General features: G+C 43.3%; 1 protein-coding gene across 1 annotated transcript in view; it reads right to left on the reverse strand.

Moving 5' to 3' along the window:
* Positions 1 to 21,647, reverse strand: part of LOC142704377 (actin-binding LIM protein 1-like) — a gene marked incomplete at its 5' end in the record, with an annotated part of 38,898 nt that extends 17,251 nt beyond the window's left edge. Inside the window, 4 exons of the mRNA XM_075848279.1 lie at positions 5,461 to 5,549; positions 8,417 to 8,560; positions 15,486 to 15,533; positions 21,485 to 21,647. Coding sequence (XP_075704394.1) covers positions 5,461 to 5,549; positions 8,417 to 8,560; positions 15,486 to 15,533; positions 21,485 to 21,647 — 444 coding nt within the window. The remainder of the gene's footprint in view (positions 1 to 5,460; positions 5,550 to 8,416; positions 8,561 to 15,485; positions 15,534 to 21,484) is intronic.
* Between the last annotated feature and the right edge of the window lie 795 nt (positions 21,648 to 22,442).

Raw genomic sequence — 22,442 nt, forward strand, 5'->3', positions numbered from 1 at the left:
AACTGCCCCACACAGTATAATGCCCCTATAACTGCCTCCACACAGTATAATGCCCCCATAACTGCCCTCCACAAAGTATAATGCCCCCATAACTGCCCTCCACACAGTATAATGTCCCCATAACTGCCCCCACACAGTATAATGTCCCCATAACTGCCCTCCACACAGTATAATGCCCCCATAACTGCCCTCCACACCGTATAATGCCCCCATAACTGCCCTCCACAGTATAATACCCCCATAACTGCCCTCCACACAGTATAATGCCCCCATAACTGCCCTCCACACAGTATAATGTCCCCATAACTGCCCTCCACACAGTATAATGCCCCCATAACTGCCCTCCACACAGTATAATACCCCCATAACTGCCCTCCGCACAGTATAATACACCTATAACTGCCCTCCACAGTATAATGCCCCCATAACGGACTTCCACACAGTATAATGCCCCCATAACTGCCCTCCACACAGTATAATGCCCCCATAACTGCCTCCACACCGTATAATGCCCCCATAACTGCCCTCCACACAGTATAATGTCTCCATAGCAGCCCCCACACAGTATAATGCCCCCATAACTGCCCTCCACACAGTATAATGCCCCCATAACTGCCCTCCACACAGTATAATGCCCCCATAACTGCCCTCCACACAGTATAATGCCCCCATAACTGCCTCCACACCGTATAATGCCCCCATAACTGCCCCACACAGTATAATGCCCCCATAGCTGCCCTCCACACAGTATAATGCCCCCATAGCTGCCCTCCACACAGTATAATGTCCCCATAACTGCCCTCCACACAGTATAATGCCCCCATAACTGCCCTCCACACAGTATAATGCCCCCATAACTGCCCTCCACACAGTATAATGCCCCCATAACTGCCTCCGCACAGTATAATGCCCCCATAACTGCCCTCCACACAGTATAATGCCCCTATAACTGCCCCCACACAGTATAATGCCCCCATAACTGCCCCCACACAGTATAATGCCCCCATAACTGCCTCCGCACAGTATAATGCCCCCATAACTGCCCTCCACACAGTATAATGCCCCTATAACTGCCCCCACACAGTATAATGCCCCCATAACTGCCCTCCACACAGTATAATGCCCCTATAACTGCCCCCACACAGTATAATGCCCCCATAACTGCCCTCCACACAGTATAATGCCCCCATAACTGCCTCCACACCGTATAATGCCCCCATAACTGCCCCCACACAGTATAATGCCCCCATAACTGCCTCCACACAGTATAATGCCCCCATAACTGCCTCCACACAGTATAATGCCCCCATAACTGCCCTCCACACAGTATAATGCCCCCATAACTGCCCTCCACACAGTATAATGCCCCCATAACTGCCCTCCACACAGTATAATGCCCCCATAACTGCCCTCCACACAGTATAATGCCCCCATAACTGCCCTCCACACAGTATAATGCCCCCATAACTGCCCTCCACACAGTATAATGCCCCCATAACTGCCCTCCACACAGTATAATGCCCCCATAACTGCCTCCACACAGTATAATGCCCCCATAACTGCCCCCACACAGTATAATGCCCCCATAACTGCCCTCCACACAGTATAATGTCCCCATAACTGCCCCCACACAGTATAATGCCCCCATAACTGCCCTCCACACAGTATAATGTCCCCATAACTGCCCCCACACAGTATAATGCCCCCATAACTGCCCTCCACACAGTATAATGCCCCCATAACTGCCTCCACACAGTATAATGCCCCCATAACTGCCCTCCACACAGTATAATGTCCCCATAACTGCCCCCACACAGTATAATGCCCCCATAACTGCCCTCCACAGTATAATGCCCCCATAACTGCCCTCCACACTGTATAATGCCCCCATAACTGCCTCCACACTGTATAATGCCCCCATAACTGCCCTCCACAGTATAATGCCCCTATAACTGCCCTCCACACAGTATAATGCCCCCATTGCTGCCCTCCACACAGTATAATGCCCCCATAACTGCCCTCCACACAGTATAATGTCCCTATAACTGCCCTCCACACAGTATAATGCCCCCATAGCTGCCCTCCACACAGTATAATGCCCCCATAGCTGCCCTCCACACAGTATAATGCCCCCATAACTGCCTCCGCACAGTATAATGTCCCTATAACTGCCCTCCACACAGTATAATGCCCCCATAGCTGCCCTCCACACAGTATAATGCCCCCATAGCTGCCCTCCACACAGTATAATGCCCCCATAACTGCCCTCCACACAGTATAATGCCCCCATAACTGCCCTCCACACAGTATAATGCCCCCATAACTGCCTCCGCACAGTATAATGTCCCCATAACTGCCCTCCACACAGTATAATGCCCCCATAACTGCCCTCCACACAGTATAATGCCCCCATAACTGCCCTCCACACAGTATAATGCCCCTATAACTGCCCTCCACACAGTATAATACCCCCATAACTGCCCTCCACACAGTATAATACCCCCATAACTGCCCTCCACACAGTATAATGCCCCCATAACTGCCTCCACACAGTATAATGCCCCCATAACTGGCTCCACACAGTATAATGCCCCCATAACTGCCCCCACACAGTATAATGCCCCCATAACTGCCTCCACACAGTATAATGCCCCCATAACTGCCTCCACACAGTATAATGCCCCCATAACTGCCTCCACACAGTATAATGCCCCCATAACTGCCCTCCACACAGTATAATGTCCCCATAACTGCCCCCACACAGTATAATGCCCCCATAACTGCCCTCCACAGTATAATGCCCCCATAACTGCCCTCCACACAGTATAATGCCCCCATAACTGCCTCCGCACAGTATAATGTCCCTATAACTGCCCTCCACACAGTATAATGCCCCCATAGCTGCCCTCCACACAGTATAATGCCCCCATAACTGCCCTCCACACAGTATAATGCCCCCATAACTGCCCCACACAGTATAATGCCCCCATAACTGCCCTCCACACAGTATAATGCCCCCATAACTGCCCTCCACACAGTATAATGCCCCCATAACTGCCTCCGCACAGTATAATGTCCCCATAACTGCCCTCCACACAGTATAATGCCCCCATAACTGCCCTCCACACAGTATAATGCCCCCATAACTGCCCTCCACACAGTATAATGCCCCTATAACTGCCCTCCACACAGTATAATGCCCCCATAACTGCCCTCCACACAGTATAATGCCCCTATAACTGCCCTCCACACAGTATAATACCCCCATAACTGCCCTCCACACAGTATAATACCCCCATAACTGCCCTCCACACAGTATAATGCCCCCATAACTGCCTCCACACAGTATAATGCCCCCATAACTGCCCTCCACACAGTATAATGCCCCCATAACTGCCTCCACACAGTATAATGCCCCCATAACTGCCCTCCACACAATATAATGCCCCCATAACTACCCTACACACAGTATAATGCCCCCATAACTGCCTCCACACAGTATAATACCCCCATAACTGCCCTCCACACAGTATAATGCCCCCATATCTGCCTCCACACAGTATAATGCCCCCATAACTGCCTCCACACAGTATAATACCCCCATAACTGCCCTCCACACAGTATAATACCCCCATAACTGCCCTCCACACAGTATAATGCCCCCATAACTGCCTCCACACAGTATAATGCCCCCATAACTGCCCTCCACACAGTATAATGCCCCCATAACTGCCTCCACACAGTATAATGCCCCTATAACTGCCCTCCACAGTATAATGCCCCCATAACTGCCCTCCACACAGTATAATGCCCCCATAACTGCCTCCACACAGTATAATACCCCCATAACTGCCTCCACACAGTATAATGCCCCCATAGCTGCCTCCACACAGTATAATGCCCCCATAACTGCCCCCACACAGTATAATGCCCCCATAACTGCCTCCACACAGTATAATGCCCCTATAACTGCCCTCCACACAGTATAATGCCCCATAACTGCCCTCCACACAGTATAATGCCCCCATAACTGCCCTCCACACAGTATAATGCCGCCATAACTGCCCCCACACAGTATAATGCCCCCATAACTGCCTCCACACAGTATAATGCCCCCATAACTGCCTCCACACAGTATAATGCCCCATAACTGCCTCCACACAGTATAATGCCCCCATAACTGCCCTCCACACCGTATAATGCCCCCATAACTGCCCTCCACACAGTATAATGCCCCCATAACTGCCCCCACACAGTATAATGCCCCCATAACTGCCCTCCACACAGTATAATGCCCCCATAACTGCCTCCACAACGTATAATGCCCCCATAACTGCCCCACACAGTATAATGCCCTCATAACTGCCCTCCACACAGTATAATGCCCCCATAACTGCCCTCCACACAGTATAATGCCCCCATAACTGCCCTCCACACAGTATAATGCCCCCATAACTGCCCTCCACACAGTATAATGCCCCCATAACTGCCTCCACACAGTATAATGCCCCCATAACTGCCTCCACACAGTATAATGCCCCCATAACTGCCTCCACACAGTATAATGCCCCCATAACTGCCCTCCACACAGTATAATGCCCCCATAACTGCCCTCCACACAGTATAATGCCCCCATAGCTGCCTCCACACCGTATAATGCCCCCATAACTGCCTCCACACAGTATAATGCCCCCATAGCTGCCTCCACACAGTATAATGCCCCCATAGCTGCCTCCACACAGTATAATGCCCCCATAACTGCCTCCACACAGTATAATGCCCCCATAGCTGCCCTCCACACAGTATAATGCCCCCATAGCTGCCTCCACACAGTATAATGCCCCCATAGCTGCCTCCACACAGTATAATGCCCCCATAGCTGCCTCCACACAGTATAATGCCCCCATAGCTGCCTCCACACCGTATAATGCCCCCATAACTGCCTCCACACAGTATAATGCCCCCATAGCTGCCTCCACACAGTATAATGCCCCCATAGCTGCCTCCACACAGTATAATGCCCCCATAGCTGCCTCCACACAATATAATGACCCCATAACTGCCTCCACACAGTATAATGCCCCCATGCTGTATGATGCCCCCACAGCTGCCCCCAGTGGTGCCTATTAAAAATAATAATATAGATACTCCCCTAACCCCGTTCCAATGACGAGTAGTGGAGATCCCTCTGGTGGTCGGTGCAGACAGGCGCGATGACGTTACTGACCCCCGTCCAGCGACACATAGTGAATGGTAGAGCAGGGACATTATGGTTCCCTGCTCTACCATTGGATTCAACTGTATCTCGTCCTGAAAATGCACATACAATTTAAACTAATTAATATAACTGAAATTCGCAAGACGACGTCGATTAATTGCGCTGAATTTCGATTATTATTCGATTCATTGCCCAGCCCTACTTCACACTGGAGGATTTATATTGGACCGGTTGGTTCTCACCTTCATCAATTGTTCTTCCTGAAGTTGTCGCCGTCTCTGCAGTTCCTCATCTTCTTCATCCCGGCCACTGGATCTTCTTCTTGGGTCCCCTGATACCGGGAAACTCAGTGATTATCACGTCATGACCAGATACCAATCTTATCATCTCATCAGTTTGGTCATAGATAAGGTTGATCCACCTCTTAAAGGGCAGCTCCACCCAAAATACAAAATGTTTCTAGGTTTAGCCGGATAATGTGAGTAAGAAACCAACCAAAGGGGCACTCACGTCTGTATTGTAATGGTTTCGTTTAGAGACATATTTGGGTGGAGGTTTTGTTTTTTTAACTCCTTTAATGCAGCCAAAATAATAAGTGAAGCAACTTTGTCATGAACAAACATTTCCTTCCGTTTTGTGTATACGGGTCCTATGTAGACCTATGTGTCTCCATGGTTACAGACTACAAACAAACCCTGTGTAGTCTGCAGTCATATATTGTTTTCTTTCATCTGAAAGGGAGTAAGACTACAGAATCTGGGGACTAGACTGATCATATTGATTACAGAGGTTATGCCTCATGCACACGTCAGGGTGCGCCGGCCAGGTCCCGTCAGGGATCCGTGGAAAGATAGGACATGTCCTATCTTTCTACGGATCGGAGAATCGGGTCAGTTTTCACGGACTTGATTCACCCACTAAAAAGTGAACGGGTCCATGAAGACTATCGGGTGCCACTCGGATTTACTGAAAAACATCCCAAGTGGCACTCAGTCGTGTGCAACTGCACTTTGTGAACTGTTAATTAGACTGATTAAAGGGATCAGTGAGCAAGGGATGAAAATGATTACATTGATTACATGGCTCAGTGATCTGGGGACCAGACTGATCAAAACGATTACCGGGCTAAGTGATCTGGGGACTAGACTGATCACAACGATTACCGGGCTCAGTGATCTGGTAAGAAGACATTTTAAACTAATTAAAGGGATCAGTAATCTGGGGACTGGACTGATCACAACGATTATTGGGCTCAGTGATCTGGGGATTGAGACTGATCACAATGATTACCGGGCTCAGTGATCTATGGATGAGACTGATCACAATGATTACCGGGATGAGTGATCTAGGGATGAGACTGATCACAATGATTACCGGGCTTAGTGATCTAGGGATGAGACTGATCACAATGATTACCGGGCTCAGTGATATAGGGATGAGACTGATCACAATGATTACCGGGCTAAGTGATATAGGGATGAGACTGATCACAATGATTACCGGGCTAAGTGATCTGGGGATGAGACTGATCACAATGATTACCGGGCTCAGTGATTTAGGGATGAGACTGATCACAGTGATTACCCGGCTCAGTGATCTGGGGATGAGACTGATAACAATGATTACCGGGCTCAGTGATCTAGGGATGAGACTGATCACAATGATTACCCGGCTCAGTGATTTAGTGATGAGACTGATCACAGTGATTACCCGGCTCAGTGATCTGGGGATGAGACTGATAACAATGATTACCGGGCTCAGTGATCTGGGGATGAGACTGATCACAATGATTACCCGGCTCAGTGATCTGGGGATGAGACTGATCACAATGGTTACCCGGCTCAGTGATCTGGGGATGAGACTGATCACAATTATTATCCGGCTCAGTGATCTGGGGATGAGACTGATCACAATGATTACCCGGCTCAGTGATCTGGGGATGAGACTGATCACAATGATTACCCGGCTCAGTGATCTGGGGATGAGACTGATCACAATGATTACCCGGCTCAGTGATCTGGGGATGAGACTGATCACAATGATTACCGGGCTCAGTGATCTGGGGATGAGACTGGTCACAATGATTACCCGGCTCAGTGATCTGGGGATGAGACTGATCACAATGTGAACAGAGCCTTAGTGATGGCGGGACGTGACTGCTTACACTGAACACAAAGACCAAAGATTGTGAAACATCAAAAATAGACAGAATGACTAAAAACTGAGTGACACAAATATGTAATAATAAGACGTCTCCAGACGAGAAACAAGAAAGGGTTGTGTAGCCTGAGCGGAGGGATACATTAAGAGCAGCAGGAGGACACATGTCCCATAAAAGTTTAAGCTTCTATTTATACTTCAGAGCTACAGTCACAATTCTGCTAGTTGTTACTGGAAACAGTCAGTAAGCCTGTCGACATACAAACAAACTACTTAGTAGTTTCTAGTGTAAAAACGACACTTCCCACAATGCAAAACACCAAAGCAAGATATGTGCAGAGACTGAGGAAGGAATAAGTTTTTCCACACTAAAGCTGCAGAATAGTGAATGCAGCTCTGGAGTATAATACAGGCTTAGTACAAGATCATTACCGCAATGTATGGTAAGCACAGTCTTCTGTAAATGAAGGTTTATCATTGTACAATAAATAGTTCAGCAACTTTCTAATATACTTGGTGTTTCAACTCCTCACCATTTTAAAGTTCTCTGCTAGCTGTCAGGGAATGGAAGCATTGATGTTTACATCCGAAGGCTACATGATCTTACTCTTCGGACACTACTGATCAATGTAAACAAACCCTCAGTTGTGAGTAGTATTAGGTCACAAGTAGTTAAAAGCCTCTGGATGAACACAAGAATAATCACAAATCACTGACAGCAAGCAGAAATCTTGAAAACGGGGAGTAATTTAAAGAGAGTCTATTAGAAAGTGTCAGAACATCTTGTTATATGGTGACGAAGGTTTCTTCACTGGGGAGACATCTGGTCTTTTCCTTGAAAATGTCTCTAATATTTTAACCTCCATCCTTGTGGCCGAAGCAATAAAAACCAATATGATTCCAGCACTGGCAGCTGCTCCACCAGTATAATTTACAGGAGAGGTGGGATGTAGTGTTACATTGTTGCACTGTCTCACCGTTCTGCCATCTTTCCTGTGGTACATGAGCAGTAAGAGGTATCGCTCTCAGTTTCCCTACCTATAGCAGCAAGTGAGGGAGGACCTGGCCAATACTCGGTCTCAATCTTTGGGACTTCGCCGGGCGCTGGAGCGTGGGCTGCTGGGAACTTGGAAGACTTGATGATGTCCTCGGAGCTGTCGAATGCTGCCATAACAGCTGCATCTAAACAGGATTAGGTTGTAACTTACTCTTTGGCTCAGTGGGTAAATGTGCCATGCAGAACCTCAACTTCACCTACTGCATCGTAACCCGTGCACCAGGACAAGGCGACTCCCTCACCACCACCCTGATCACCGAACCTACAGATCGTATATACCCAAAATCCTACACGGCAGACGCCCAGAAAACACCTAATATCAGAGGAGAAAAAGCACTATGCACACAAAAGTGGAAATTCTTTTGCAGATAAATAATTTATTATATTTATAGCCAATGACAGTGTAGTGCGACGTTTCGGTCAATACCATGACCTTCCTCAGGTACTTAGTCAATGTATGATCCTGTATGGACGGCGCATTCGTATGGCCGCTGTTTGGCGCTACAACAACGCCAAACAACAGCGGTCAGCCGCCATACGAATGCGCCATCCATACAGGATCATACATTGACTAAGTGCCTGAGGAAGGTCATGGTATTGACCGAAACGTCGCAAAACACTGTCAGTGGCTATAAATATAATAAATTATTTATCTGCAAAAGAAATTCCACTTTGGTGTGCATAGTGCTTTTTCTCCATTGGATCAGGTTGGGACCCAACTTATGCACCCACGGCTTAACCTAGTGCTATCCGAACCTTGCTACCTAATATCACAGAGATACAGCAAGATATCACATAAAACTATTGTCAATAGGGGGCAGTATTATAGTAGTTATATTCTTGTATATAGGGGGCAGTATTATAGTAGTTATATTCTTGTATATAGGGGGCAGTATTATAGTAGTTATATCCTTGTATATAGGGGGCAGTATTATAGTAGTTGTATTCTTGTATATAGGGGGCAGTATTATAGTAGTTATATTCTTGTATATAGGAGCAGTATTATAGTAGTTATATTCTTGTATATAGGGGGCAGTATTATAGTAGTTATATTCTTGTATATAGGTGGCAGTATTATAGTAGTTATATTCTTGTATATATGAGCAGTATTATAGTAGTTATATTCTTGTATACAGGGGCAGTATTATAGTAGTTATATTGTTGTATATAGGGGGCAGTATTATAGTAGTTATATTCTTGTACATAGGGGGCAGTATTATAGTAGTTATATTGTTGTATATAGGGGGCAGTATTATAGTAGTTATATTGTTGTATATAGGGGGCAGTATTATAGTAGTTATATTCTTGTATATAGTGGGCAGTATTATAGTAGTTATATTCTTGTATATAGAGACAGTATTATAGTAGTTATATTCTTGTATATAGGGGGCAGTATTATAGTAGTTATATTCTTGTATATAGGGGCAGTATTATAGTAGTTATATTCTTGTATATAGGGGCAGTATTATAGTAGTTATATTCTTGTATATAGGAGCAGTATTATAGTAGTTATATTCTTGTATATAGGAGCAGTATTATAGTAGTTATATTCTTGTATATAGGGGGCAGTATTATAGTAGTTATATTCTTGTATATAGGAGCAGTATTATAGTAGTTATATTCTTGTATATAGGAGCAGTATTATAGTAGTTATATTCCTGTATATAGGGGGCAGTATTATAGTAGTTATATTCCTGTATATAGGGGGCAGTATTATAGTAGTTATATTCTTGTATATAGGGGGCAGTATTATAGTAGTTATATTCTTGTATATAGGGGGCAGTATTATAGTAGTTATATTCTTGTATATAGGAGCAGTATTATAGTAGTTATATTCTTGTATATAGGGGGCAGTATTATAGTAGTTATATTCTTGTATATAGGAGCAGTATTATAGTAGTTATATTCTTGTATATAGGAGCAGTATTATAGTAGTTATATTCCTGTATATAGGGGGCAGTATTATAGTAGTTATATTCTTGTATATAGGGGCAGTATTATAGTAGTTATATTCTTGTATATAGGAGGCAGTATTATAGTAGTTATATTCTTGTATATAGGGGCAGTATTATAGTAGTTATATTCTTGTATATAGGGGCAGTATTATAGTAGTTATATTCTTGTATATAGGGGCAGTATTATAGTAGTTATATTCTTGTATATAGGAGACAGTATTATAGTAGTTATATTCTTGTATATAGGAGCAGTATTATAGTAGTTATATTCTTGTATATAGGGGACAGTATTATAGTAGTTATATTCTTGTATATAGGAGCAGTATTATAGTAGTTATATTCTTGTACATAGGAGGCAGTATTATAGTAGTTATATTCTTGTATATAGAAGCAGTATTGTAGTAGTTATATTCTTGTATATAGGGGGCAGTATTATAGTAGTTATATTCTTGTATATAGGGGCAGTATTATAGTAGTTATATTCTTGTATATAGGTGCAGTATTATAATAGTTATTTTCTTGTATATAGGGGGCAGTATTATAGTAGTTATATTCTTGTATATAGGGGCAGTATTATAGTAGTTATATTCTTGTATATAGGAGCAGTATTATAGTAGTTATATTCTTGTATATAGGAGCAGTATTATAGTAGTTATATTCTTGTATATAGCGGCAGTATTATAGTAGTTATATTCTTGTATATAGGGGCAGTATTATAGTAGTTATATTCTTGTATATAGGGGGCAGTATTATAGTAGTTATATTCTTGTATATAGAGGCAGTATTATAGTAGTTATATTCTTGTATATTGGAGGCAGTATTATAGTAGTTATATTCTTGTATATAGGAGGCAGTATTATAGTAGTTATATTCCTGTATATAGGAGCAGTATTATAGTAGTTATATTCTTGTATATAGGACCAGTATTATAGTAGTTATATTCTTGTATATAGGGGGCAGTATTATAGTAGTTATATTCCTGTATATAGGAGCAGTATTATAGTAGTTATATTCTTGTATATAGGGAGCAGTATTATAGTAGTTATATTCTTGTATATAGAGGCAGTATTATAGTAGTTATATTCTTGTATATTGGAGGCAGTATTATAGTAGTTATATTCTTGTATATAGGAGGCAGTATTATAGTAGTTATATTCTTGTATATAGGAGCAGTATTATAGTAGTTATATTCTTGTATATAGCGGCAGTATTATAGTAGTTATATTCTTGTATATAGGGGCAGTATTATAGTAGTTATATTCTTGTACATAGGGGGCAGTATTATAGTAGTTATATTCTTGTATATAGGAGCAGTATTATAGTAGTTATATTCTTGTATATAGGAGCAGTATTATAGTAGTTATATTCTTGTGTATAGGAGGCAGTATTATAGTAGTTATATTCTTGTATATAGGGTGCAGTATTATAGTAGTTATATTCTTGTATATAGGGGGCAGTATTATAGTAGTTATATTCTTGTATATAGGGGGCAGTATTATAGTAGTTATATTCTAGTATATAGGGGGCAGTATTATAGTAGTTATATTCTTGTATATAGGGGCAGTATTATAGTAGTTATATTCTTGTATATAGGGGCAGTATTATAGTAGTTATATTCTTGTATATAGGGAGCAGTATTATAGTAGTTATATTCTTGTATATAGGGGCAGTATTATAGTAGTTATATTCTTGTATATAGGGGGCAGTATTATAGTAGTTATATTCTTGTATATAGGGGCAGTATTATAGTAGTTATATTCTTGTATATAGGGGCAGTATTATAGTAGTTATATTCCTGTATATAGGGGCAGTATTATAGTAGTTATATTCTTGTATATAGGGGCAGTATTATAGTAGATATATTCTTGTATATAGGGGCAGTATTATAGTAGTTATATTCTTGTATATAGTGGGCAGTATTATAGTAGTTATATTCTTGTATATAGGGGGCATTCTTATAGTAGTTATATTCTTGTATATAGGGGGCAGTATTATAGTAGTTATATTCTTGTATGTAGTTGGGTAAATCTACTGTTAATGACCCATCTTGCGGTTTCCGCCATCTTTATACTTCTGTCAGAGATTTGCATAGGACTGCACTGTAATGTCAAAGAGTGAATTTAAATATTCAATTCATAAATAAACACCCCGCTCCCCCCGCAGGGCTACATTGTTTCCATCTCACTGGTGACCCCTGAAATGGTCTCTGTCATTTCTGATTATTTGTATACAACTTGTGAACATCCAGCGACTGCGCCAATTTGTCACTGCAGGACGGATTCCTCAGAACTCCCTGATGGTCTTGGAGCGGCTGCAACGCAATAGACGAGATGTCGGCTGACGACAAAAGCTGCTTCTAATGTTCTGTAAACGGAGTTGGGTTTGGGGGGGGGGGGGGGCTGAGATGCAGACACTTCACAAACTTTACTCATTAGCTGATCATTAATGAGCATTTCCCCAATAATCTAGAAAATCTTCCCAGGTTCCAACTTCTTATTAAAAATTATATTGACTTCTATCTGATTCTTGAAAAGCAGAGTGACAGCCAATATTTCTACCATTACGCTTCCATAGGGGTTTTTACCCAGCTTTCCTAGATCCCTGAAGAGAAACCTGCCTAGTTATTCAGTGATATACACTCAGTACTGCTTAAAGGGGACGTCTCATCACAGGAAACCCCTGTAATATTGGACCTGGATCCATGACATGCTCTAATACAACCCCTAGGCTTTGTACCATTCAGGAATCTGGGAAAGCTGGGTGGTAATTCCCGTGAAAGTTGTAATGATGGTCATATTGGTTGACACCCAACTTTCCTATTACTCTGAATGACAAGTCTGCCTAGATATTCAGCGATACGTCCTCAGCCCTGTACTGCTGCTTGCCATTCAGGAATCTGGAAAAGATTAAGTAACAGATGAAGCTCAGAAACTGCAGAATAGAAGATTTGAGGACATTTACTGTTTTTCCTTAAAGCCTCTTCTATTCCAGCCGTGCCGGGCACCTTCTGTCTGGAAACCGTGGGGAGATTCATGATCTGTTCTAATGACGGAGCCCCACTTTACTGGAAGTCACATCTCATCCTGGTGCACGGGGGGCCACGAAAATCAACATTACAGACAAACCTCCAAGATTGGAGCATGCAGCCACCGGAGGTCAGGAAGCCCCAGGAGGTTAAGGGGTTAATGCTGGAGGCAGATAAAGGGGCAAGGTGGAAGATTAAGCGAGAAGCAGCGTTAGGAGCAGGTGACACCTCTGGGTGCAGGAGCCGCAAATTACACCTCAACTAGAGAAACAGGAGCGGCTGTCATCATGAGATCCACAAATGTAACATAGAAATGATCAGGACGAGGAGTAATACCATATTATATAAGTATTACTAATAACCTATGGTACACAGATGCAGCAGAGCTGAGTTATCACTGTGTTATCTGTGGTGTTACATAGGACTGCAGGTAACATCTACTACATTATCTGTAATCAGAGAGGTATCACTGTGTTATCTGTGGTGTTACATAGGACTGCAGGTAACATCTACTACATTATCTGTACTCAGAGAGTTATCACTGTGTTATCTGTGATGTTACATAGGACTGCAGGTAACATCTACTACATTATCTGTACTCAGAGAGTTATCACTGTGTTATCTGTGGTGTTACATAGGACTGCAGGTAACATCTACTACATTATCTGTACTCAGAGAGTTATCACTGTGTTATCTGTGGTGTTACATAGGACTGCAGGTAACATCTACTACATTATCTGTACTCAGAGAGTTATCACTGTGTTATCTGTGGTGTTACATAGGACTGCAGGTGACATCTACTACATTATCTATACACAGAGAGTTATTACTGTGTTATCTGTGGTGTTACATAGGACTGCAGGTAACACTACTACATTATCTGTACTCAGAGAGTTATCACTGTGTTATCTGTGGTGTTACATAGGACTGCAGGTAACATCTACTACATTATCTGTACTCAGAGAGATATCACTGTGTTATCTGTGATGTTACATAGGACTGCAGGTAACACTACTAAATTATCTGTAATCAGAGAGTTATCACTGTGTTATCTGTGATGTTACATAGGACTGCAGGCAACACTACTACATTAGAGATATAACAGTACACACAACTCTGCTCCCTCTGTGTACTATTTGTGTCAGGGTGCTGTAGCGTGCTCTGGTGGTGAGGCCTGGCAGTACAGGCATGGCAGGATGAATATTAAATGCGTACGATTTTGTAGCTAGGATAGAGTGAAGGGTTTCTGCTCTGGGTGCAGGAGACGGGGGCTGCAAGGCTGTGGTCTTTAGAAGGTGGTCTCTACATGGTACTTACTGAGGGAATATGACGAGGCGATGAGTAAAATGTTCATATGTTAAGGACGGACACACAACACTCCATAAAACAGAATAAAACAAGACCACGTTACAAGGGATGAGATGGGGCAAACCACTAACACATGGGGGGGGGGGGGAGCTAGGACACGGCTCATCCACTCCTCTACCTCAGACCAACTATCACTTTTTTGATGATATTGGACTGGGTGGGTTACATCTTCTGGAGATAAGACTGTGGACACCCGACATTACAGGTAAAGGGGGACAAAGTGTCAAATTATTTATAAACAGTTGAGCCTTTATAAAATAATAATGGGTAGGTTATGGTCTAAGCAACCAAGCCGCCATATTGGACTGATCTGGTTGACAGATACGTCTCATCTCACCAACCCTGCGGGGATCCCGACTGAAACTTGGGGGTGTTTTATTGGCTCAACTTTCTTGGGTGTAGGGGGGTGACCAACCTCAAGTATCACCAGACCGTATCCAATTATTGAGATGATAAACGGGTCTCCACACTGAGCTTACACATCGACAATATTGGGTTGGGTCTACATCATGGATGAGTTTTCCACCACTGGTCACCAGTATCTACCACCTCATACAATGTATTTATAGCTGAAAGGTTAAATGTTCTGCTCTAGTCCAGTCAGTACTCGGGGGCAGTAAATGGCCATGCATGGACCAAGCCAAGGCCACGCAGCAGAAGACAGGCAAAGACACAAGATTCAAGGAGACGAGAAAACGTTACCTTGCTGCTTATATATGGGAGGCTTCCGGTATATGTTCAGTCCTTGATCTGCGGAAGGAAAATAGAATAAGGGTGAATTAACAACTGAGATTCTTAGAAGTCACATAAGAGAGAAAAGACCAACAAAAAGCAGGAGAAAAGTGGGTAATGAGGTGACAACCACGTCCTGCCCTGAACACAAGAGGAACCAACAGCCAATGAGGACAGAAAGAAGACACCATAAACCTATTATCAAATTATCAACACAGAAGACACGAGACAGATGGGAGGTTGTGAAGAGGCGGGACATGACAGCAACATGTGAGGTAGACCCGCCCACGAGGAGCCACAAACCCCAGAAATCACTCATCTTCTGAAGAAGCTTTTTTGTACAGCTGCGTAATCTCGGCAAATAAAATCCTCGGCCCCACAATTCACAGACACAATCTCATGGAGGTCCAAGCACTCATACAAAAATGTTCCGAGACTGACGTCACCCTATGGGATTCTCTACTTCTCCCTCCCCATCTTTACTTAGAGACTAAAGAGGATATACCTGGGCTCCGGCATCTTTTCCACACAGCCTCTGCCTTTCCTCCACTGGTAGATGGAAACGCAATGGGGAATGAGCTTGGGACAGGAGGGGGTGGCGTATTGAGGAATGTTACCCCCACCCAGGGACTTTTCACTAATTAAGCAGGAAAATTTAATTACAATACTGTCACCCGCCATATACAATATAAGATAAGGACAGATGTATCACTGGTAAATCCAACTGATTACCCAATTTCTGAGAGCTGCCCGGGATGCTCAAATTATAAAGGGATCCGGTCACCAGCTCAGGCTTTTTTACACTGTCACCTCCTACAGACACCCAAATAATGTTGAGCTAGAAGAGCCACTAAACCTCCTGGGGAGCGCATCAAGGGGCTAAAAAGGAGCTGTTACATAAGCCCCTCCCTCAAGGAACGTCATAGCCACTCAGCAGAGGAAAGATAGATAACATGACACAATTCCTGCAGCCCTGACTCCTGTCCGGTCCCTACAGAACAAGGCCCGTCTTTATCGGATTCCTGATCAGCCCTCCAGATCATTACAAATTTTGATTGCCCCCTACAGTTCAGCTTTGATAGGGCTTCATACTAACGGAACCCATATTGACGGGTCGTTATATCTCTTTAAGAGCTAAAGTTCAAGCTTAAAGAGTCTCTGTCACCACATTATAAGTGTCCTGTCTCCTACATAAGGAGATCGGCACTATAATGTAGGTGACATTAATGCTTTTTATTTAAAAAAAACGATCTGTTTTCATCACTTTATTAGCGATTTTAGATTTATGCTAATGAGTTGCTTAATGCCCAAGTGGGCGTGTTTTTACTTTAGACCAAGTGGGCGTTGTACAGGGAGTGTATGACGCTGACCAATCAGCATCATGCACTCCTCTCCATTCATTTAGGCAGCGCATAGGAATCCTGCTAGATCCTTATGTGCTGTCTTATACTAACACATTAACAATACTGAAGTGTTTAGACAGTGAATAGACATTCCACGGGATGTCTATTCACAATCTCTGCACTTCGTTACTCTGTCTGTGGTAGTTACAGCCGAGGAAGCGTGATCTCGCGAGATTACGCGGTAAATGACAGATTACAACGAGATTCCTCTGCGCTGCCTAAATGAATGGAGGAGTGCATGACGCTGATTGGTCACTGATTGGTCAGCGTCATACACTCCTCTGTACAACGCCCACTTGGTCTGAAGTAAAAATACGCCCACTTGGGCATTAAGCAACTCATTAGCATAAATCTAAAATCGCTAATAAAGTGGTGAAAATAGATAGTTTTATTAAATAAAAAGCATTACTGTCACCTACATTACAGCGCCGATCACATTATATAGGAGACAGGACACTTATAATGTGGTGACAGTGACTCTTAAGGAATTTAATAGACTTCATGTGATTAATTATAACCATGGGGTTAAAATTAGGAACTTGTCTGCAAGACGCTTCATGAGCAAATAAAATGAAGGCTTGAGCTGATCTAGGCTAGTTTACAGAGATTAGTCAGAGCTCCAAATCCCCTGCTTCTCTTTAAACAGTCATAGAGTTACATGATAAAATGTATCTGCCTGCACCCACCACTAGGGGGAGCTCACTACATACAGATATATACAGTTTCATAGAGTTACATGATAACATTGTGCTGCCTGCAGCCACCACTAGGGGGAGCTCACTACATACAGATATATACAGCTCCCATAGAGTTACATGATAAAATCGGTCTGTCTGCAGTCACCACTAGGGGGAGCTCACACTACAGTGATTCATACAGCTCCCATTGTCCTTTATAATAAAGAGGTATATAGTGAGCTCCCCCTAGTGGCAGCAGAAAGTTATCATTTAACTTCTAATAAATGGCTAAAAGGGGGTCTCAGGTACTAGGGATCCTTCCCCCAAGTACTCCCCTGCCGATGATAAACACCAATAAAGACTCCCTGACATAATATTTTTATTGGAATCCTCCTATAACCCATATTTGCCAACAGTCACATTTTCCATGAAACGAACAAATAAATGAACTGGACAACAGGGTGGGATTTATGTAGATTTGCATTAAAAAGGCATTTCTGCTCATTTTGAGGACGTTCCCAGGCAGGGCTCACAGGTGTCCTATGTGTGAGTGGAGTGTATGCACGATGTGTCCTATGTGTGCGTGGTGTGTATGCGCGATGTGTCCTATGTGTGCGTGGTGTGTATGCGCGATGTGTCCTATGTGTGCGTGGTGTGTATGCGCGATGTGTCCTATGTGTGCGTGGTGTGTATGCGCGACGTGTCCTATGTGTGCGTGGTGTGTATGCGCGACGTGTCCTATGTGTACGTGGTGTGTATGCGCTATGTGTCCTATGTGTGCGTGGTGTGTATGCGCTATGTGTCCTATGTGTGCGTGGTGTGTATGCGCGATGTGTCCTATGTGTGTGTGGTGTGTATGCGTGATGTGTCCTATGTGTGCGTGGTGTGTATGCGCGATGTGTGCGTGGTGTGTATGCGCGACGTGTCCTATGTGTGCGTGGTGTGTATGCGCGATGTGGCCTATGTATGCGTGGTGTGTATGCGCGATGTGTCCTATGTGTGCGTGGTGTATATGCGCGATGTCTCCTATGTCTGAGTGGTGTGTGCGTGATGTGTCCTATGTGTGAGTGGCGTCTATGCAGCGTGCGTCCTATATGTGAGTGGCGTCTATGCGGCGTGCGTCCTATGTGTGAGTGGTGTGTGTGCGATGTGTCCTATGTGTGCGTGGTGTGTGCGCCATGTCTCCTATATGTGAGTGGCGTCTATGCGGCGTGCGTCCTATGTGTGCGTGGTGTGTATGTACAGGGGGCTCTCTGCTATCAGTGTCTGCCCCTGGCTCCATGACTATTATTCTCGTAGTACAGAGTCCTGAGTAACAACTGTGCTTTCATTATCGTTCACTGATCTTATGTTATCTCATATCTTACACTCCAGTCACATCGAGAGCTGCATTCACTATTCTGCTGGCTGTTAATGCTCAGGTTGCTGGGCCTCATACGATACTGATAACCCTGCATGTATAGCATGCTCAACTGCGGCGTATTGTGAGAAATGTAGAGTACAGCAGCACAAGATACAAAAAAGAAATACACAAGTATCAAGCAGAGTGCAACTAGTTATAATATCTCAGCTAAGCTGTAAGGCGTGTTTCTGTTGGAAAAGTTCTGAAGTATTTTGATCGCAGCTCTGGATATCACTGGCGTAGAAGACATGATCTAACGCTGGATCAGAACATGATGAGTAAAGCAAAAAATGTAAAAAATTATTCATCAATCTCAAATAAATCTGCAATTGCAAAACGATGCTTTAGCTAAAGGGTCTGTCCACCTCTAATCATCATATTACTGGTTAATTACAGAATTAATCATTACATTACTTATCCTGTACTGATCCTGAGTTATATCCTGTATTATACTCCAGAGCTGCACTCACTATTCTGCTGGTGGAGTCACTGTGTACATACATGACATTACTTATCCTGTACTGATCCTGAGTTACATCCTGTATTATACTCCAGAGCTACACTCACTATTCTGCTGGTGGAGTCACTGTGTACATACATTACATTACATATCCTGTACTGATCCTGAGTTATATCCTGTATTATACTCCAGAGCTGCACTCACTATTCTGCTGGTGGAGTCACTGTGTACATACATTACATTACTTATCCTGTACTGATCCTGGGTTATATCCTGTATTATACTCCAGAGCTGCACTCACTATTCTGCTGGTGGAGTCACTGTGTACATACATTACATTACTTATCCTATACTGATCCTGAGTTATATCCTGTATTATACTCCAGAGCTGCACTCACTATTCTGCTCGTGGAGTCACTGTGTACATACATTACATTACTTATCCTGTACAGATACCGAGTTACATCCTGTATTATACTCCAGAGCTGCACTCACTATTCTGCTGGTGGAGTCACTGTGTACATACATTACATTACTTATCCTGTACTGATCCTGAGTTATATCCTGTATTATACTCCAGAGCTGCACTCACTATTCTGCTCGTGGAGTCACTGTGTACATACATACATTACTTATCCTGTACTGATCCTGGGTTATATCCTGTATTATACTCCAGAGCTGCACTCACTATTCTGCTGGTGGAGTCACTGTGTACATACATTACATTACTTATCCTGTACTGATCCTGGGTTATATCCTGTATTATACTCCAGAGCTGCACTCACTATTCTGCTGGTGGAGTCACTGTGTACATACATTACATTACTTATCCTGTACTGATCCTGAGTTACATCCTGTATTATACTCCAGAGCTGCACTCACTATTCTGCTGGTGGAGTCACTGTATACATACATTACATTACTTATCCTGTGCTGGTCCTGAGTTACATCCTGTATTATACTCCAGAGCTGCACTCACTATTCTGCTGGTGGAGTCACTGTGTACATACATTACTTCTCCTGTACTGATCCTGAGTTACACCCTGTATTATACTCCAGAGCTGCACTCACTATTCTGCTGGTGGAGTCACTGTGTATATACATTACATTACTTATCCTGTGCTGGTCCTGAGTTACATCCTGTATTATACTCCAGAGCTGCACTCAATATTCTGCTGGTGGAGTCACTGTGTACATACATTACATTACTTATCCTGTACTGATCCTGAGTTACATCCTGTATTATACTCCAGAGCTGCACTCACTATTCTGCTGGTGGAGTCACTGTGTACATACATTACATTACTTATCCTGTACTGATCCTGAGTTATATCCTGTATTATACTCCAGAGCTGCACTCACTATTCTGCTGGTGGAGTCACTGTGTACATACATACATTACATTACTTATCCTGTACTGATCCTGAGTTACATCCAGTATTATACTCCAGAGCTGCACTCACTATTCTGCTGGTGTAATCACTGTGTACATACATTACATTACTTATCCTGTACTGATCCTGAGTTATATCCTGTATTATACTCCAGAGCTGTACTCACTATTCTGCTGGTGGAGTCACTGTGTACATACATTACTTATCCTGTACTGATCCTGAGTTACATCCTGTATTATACTCCAGAGCTGCACTCACTATTCTGCTGGTAGAGTCACTGTGTACATACATACATTACATATCCTGTACTGATCCTGAGTTACATCCTGTATTATACTCCAGAGCTGCACTCACTATTCTGTCTATATGATTAGAAGAGGACATCGCCTTTAAGGCATCATCAGATATCCAGTGAATAATTTCAGAACTTGAATAGAGTTTTTGCAGAATACTAGATTTAACCCATTACCGAGTCCCTCCCAATCTGAGAACTGGGTGGAGAACGGACACTTCCAAGACACAGCGATGAGTCCCCTCCCCCACTAGCAGACAAGACAATGGAGACAACCGGTCATGTTCCTACAGATCTACAGTTGGACAGGACACGGAGACATAGACAGCACCAGCTCCTACCTGGAAGATGGAAATGTTTAGGGACCTGAGAGTATGTTGGCGTTAGAGGGCGGCTGTCTGGCCGAAGGGGGAGTGGGGAATTCCTGCCGCTGGGTGGCTCAGTCCCTCCAATGAAAAGAACGAACAGAAATGAAAAGAGAGCAGAGAAAAAAGGAACAAAATACTGAAAAATGGTACGAAAAAAAATCAAAGAAACGGAAAAATATTCAAAAACAACAGAAAGTGACACAAGCACAAGAGTCAGTCCTGTCCTATACGTAGAGGACTGTACCAGTGAGTGACGATGACGGCGCCAAATGTCGCTCATGCCGCGTTTACACGTATATGATCTATATTGGTCTGTGCAGGATCTGTGGGATGATCGTCCCAGGTAAAGATTTGTTAAAGGGCTGGTCCAGTCTTCTGTAAATAAAGCCTAATTATTGTATAATGAAACATTCTGCAACGTAATTCCTCAACATTTTCAAAATCTTTGTTTGTTGTCAGTGACTGGAAACTCTTACATTCTGAGGCTGAAAACCTGCACAAATCTCTCCCATCCTGCACGCCAGGCTGATAGCTCTACCTGTGTTTAGCTCACAGACGATTATGTAGAGTGGATGTAATTGTAACAAACTATCAGCTGTGTCACAAGGACTAGATCAGGAACAGGTTTTCAGCTTATCGATGGAAACAAATGCATTTCCATTCACCGACAGTAAGCAGAAATCCTGGAAATGGTGAGGAATTGAAACACAAAGTCTGTTATTAAGTTATAGAACTTTTTACCGGCCCTTTAATATACGAGTCACTTTTTTACCACCTGTCAGTTGAATGATCCCTACACTTGCACTGATTGGTGTCCTGCTCTCAGGATTTTTACTCTTCCTCTCCTGTGAAATCCCCAATCATCCCAAGACATGGTCAGACCACTGAGACTCTCACTCCAGCATAGCAACTAGTAATGTCTCATCCGTTA

The sequence above is a fragment of the Rhinoderma darwinii genome, unplaced genomic scaffold (assembly GCF_050947455.1).
Source record: "Rhinoderma darwinii isolate aRhiDar2 unplaced genomic scaffold, aRhiDar2.hap1 Scaffold_3313, whole genome shotgun sequence".
In the NCBI taxonomy this organism is placed as follows: domain Eukaryota; kingdom Metazoa; phylum Chordata; class Amphibia; order Anura; family Rhinodermatidae; genus Rhinoderma; species Rhinoderma darwinii.